The sequence below is a fragment of the Perkinsus marinus genome, assembly GCF_000006405.1.
Source record: "Perkinsus marinus ATCC 50983 genomic scaffold scf_1104296941898, whole genome shotgun sequence".
In the NCBI taxonomy this organism is placed as follows: Eukaryota; Perkinsozoa; order Perkinsida; family Perkinsidae; genus Perkinsus; species Perkinsus marinus.
The window spans coordinates 27,485-29,280 of record NW_003212312.1 but is presented as its reverse complement, the minus strand read 5'-3'; the positions used below and the strand labels follow the sequence as shown (position 1 = coordinate 29,280).

Here is a 1,796-nt window from a genome sequence, read left to right as displayed (position 1 = left end):
TCTTCGATAGCACCAAAAGTGACCGTGCTTCCGAGAGACATTGTAAAAATAGGATCGTCAGTGAATGAGAAGGAAATGAGCGGGTAGTCCATGATTTCACTCAGGTGTTCCAAGACCGTCGTTCCCGTACGGGATAGACCGGGCCAAGCAAGACCCATAATTCCGTCGAAAAACCGCATGTTCATATCGCGTTGTGCCGAGGCCAGGATAAAGTTTTGTCCCGGTATACAGAGTTCACCAGAGAGGCCCAGACACACTCTGTCATTGGTCAAATTGCCAAACACCGCGCCCTTGCCATACTCCAGCACCCTCTGCGTTGTCGAGCTTGAAGATGTTTGCGAGGTGTGGTAATCATACATCGTTTGTGGTACCCACAGGTCACTAGAACCAGTATCGAATTGGACGGTAAGAGCCTGTTCAGGAGTCCCAACAGTGATGGGTCCGTAGTACTGCAAATTGGCCAAGTTGAGAATAGGTTCAACATAGTAGCTAAAATTGCCCACCATACCACTTTCCACAACGGGCACCTCTACTGAGGGCGCTGAGTTCGCCCCCAGACTGGACTCGTCGGGGTTAAACAACCGCACTTTAAAATGATGCAACGGAACCCTATGCTCGTTCCGGATCGCTGGATGCGGGCTTCGTTTCTTCGTGAGCTGCACTCGAACTGATCCTGAGACGAACTCTGTGGAGGAGAGTGCCAACACTAGGAGAGACACTTTCATAGTGTGGAAAAGCAGGAACTGACAGTTCAGCACAATTACGAGCTAAAGCAGAGTTATCGAACACTAAATGTCCGAGACTTGAGAACTGTGCGAAGAAATAGGATGGATTTCGAAAGCTGGGTGGATACGTCCATAGCAACAGTCGAATTCTCATCATAGGAGGCGGTAGCATCATAATCGACCAATGTTAGAATATATATTCGCTTCCCTCACCTGAAATCAAGAACTTCCTCAACCATTTTAAGAGTTTATACATGAGTTAGCATTGAAGTGTACAGAAATTTTCCAAAATTTCCTCACATTGTCCCCGACACATTTAATTGACCGCGTGCATATTTTACCACACTGTAATTGACTCTTGTAAATCTATTCAGAGAAAATTGAACGGAATTTCTTAGACCACGTGGTCATGGAATATAATCTCAGTAGCGCTTGGCCATACTGAACGATCAAACGCCCTCGATATTGTCCCGATAAATGTCCAAACGCAAGGCAAGCACAGTCTAGAAAGGTTAATAACACGAAAATCAACATCGCGATGCACAGGAGAACAACATGTGCATGCTCACTCAGTACAACGACTCTTGGATGAGGAGGGAGGCCATGGGTAGATATCCGCAGTAGTGATATTATTCTCACTAAGGTGGAGTCCACTGCCTTGTCGGTGCCGTTATATCGGACAGAGCTAACCGACTGAGCCACACGAAAGCCCTCAATAAGACCATCTGCACGATGATAGAAAACGTTGTAGCGTTAATGGGAAGGGGGAGCTGAGATTCCACCTTGCTGTCAAGCACAGCCTCGTCATCTTCAGAATACCGTAACGCTGTGAACTTTCCATAGTGGACAAGGTATATACCTCTTGAGCTGGGTCATGCCTATCCGCTCCGGAGTCTCAAGTCAGGTTAGTAGCCACTCGCTAGTCCGCTACCGAGACTGGTAACCGCTTCCCAGTTGATAACCGACAATGGTCTATAGCGAATAATGGCGTGGAAATAATGTGTGGCCTTATAGCCCTTGAAAGACCATCGAACTTTTGAAAACTTAATCGCCTCTCTCTGCGAACGTCAT

At 47.0% G+C, this 1,796-nt stretch overlaps 1 protein-coding gene across 1 annotated transcript in view; it reads left to right on the top strand.

The window, feature by feature from the left end:
• The window catches only part of Pmar_PMAR025181 (hypothetical protein), a gene marked incomplete at both ends in the record, with an annotated part of 419 nt that extends 282 nt beyond the window's left edge, over positions 1–137 (top strand). Inside the window, 2 exons of the mRNA XM_002781527.1 lie at positions 1–42; positions 105–137. The exon at positions 1–42 is cut by the window's left edge and continues 4 nt beyond it. Of these exons, the coding sequence (XP_002781573.1) occupies positions 1–42; positions 105–137 (75 nt within the window). The remainder of the gene's footprint in view (positions 43–104) is intronic.
• Between the last annotated feature and the right edge of the window lie 1,659 nt (positions 138–1,796).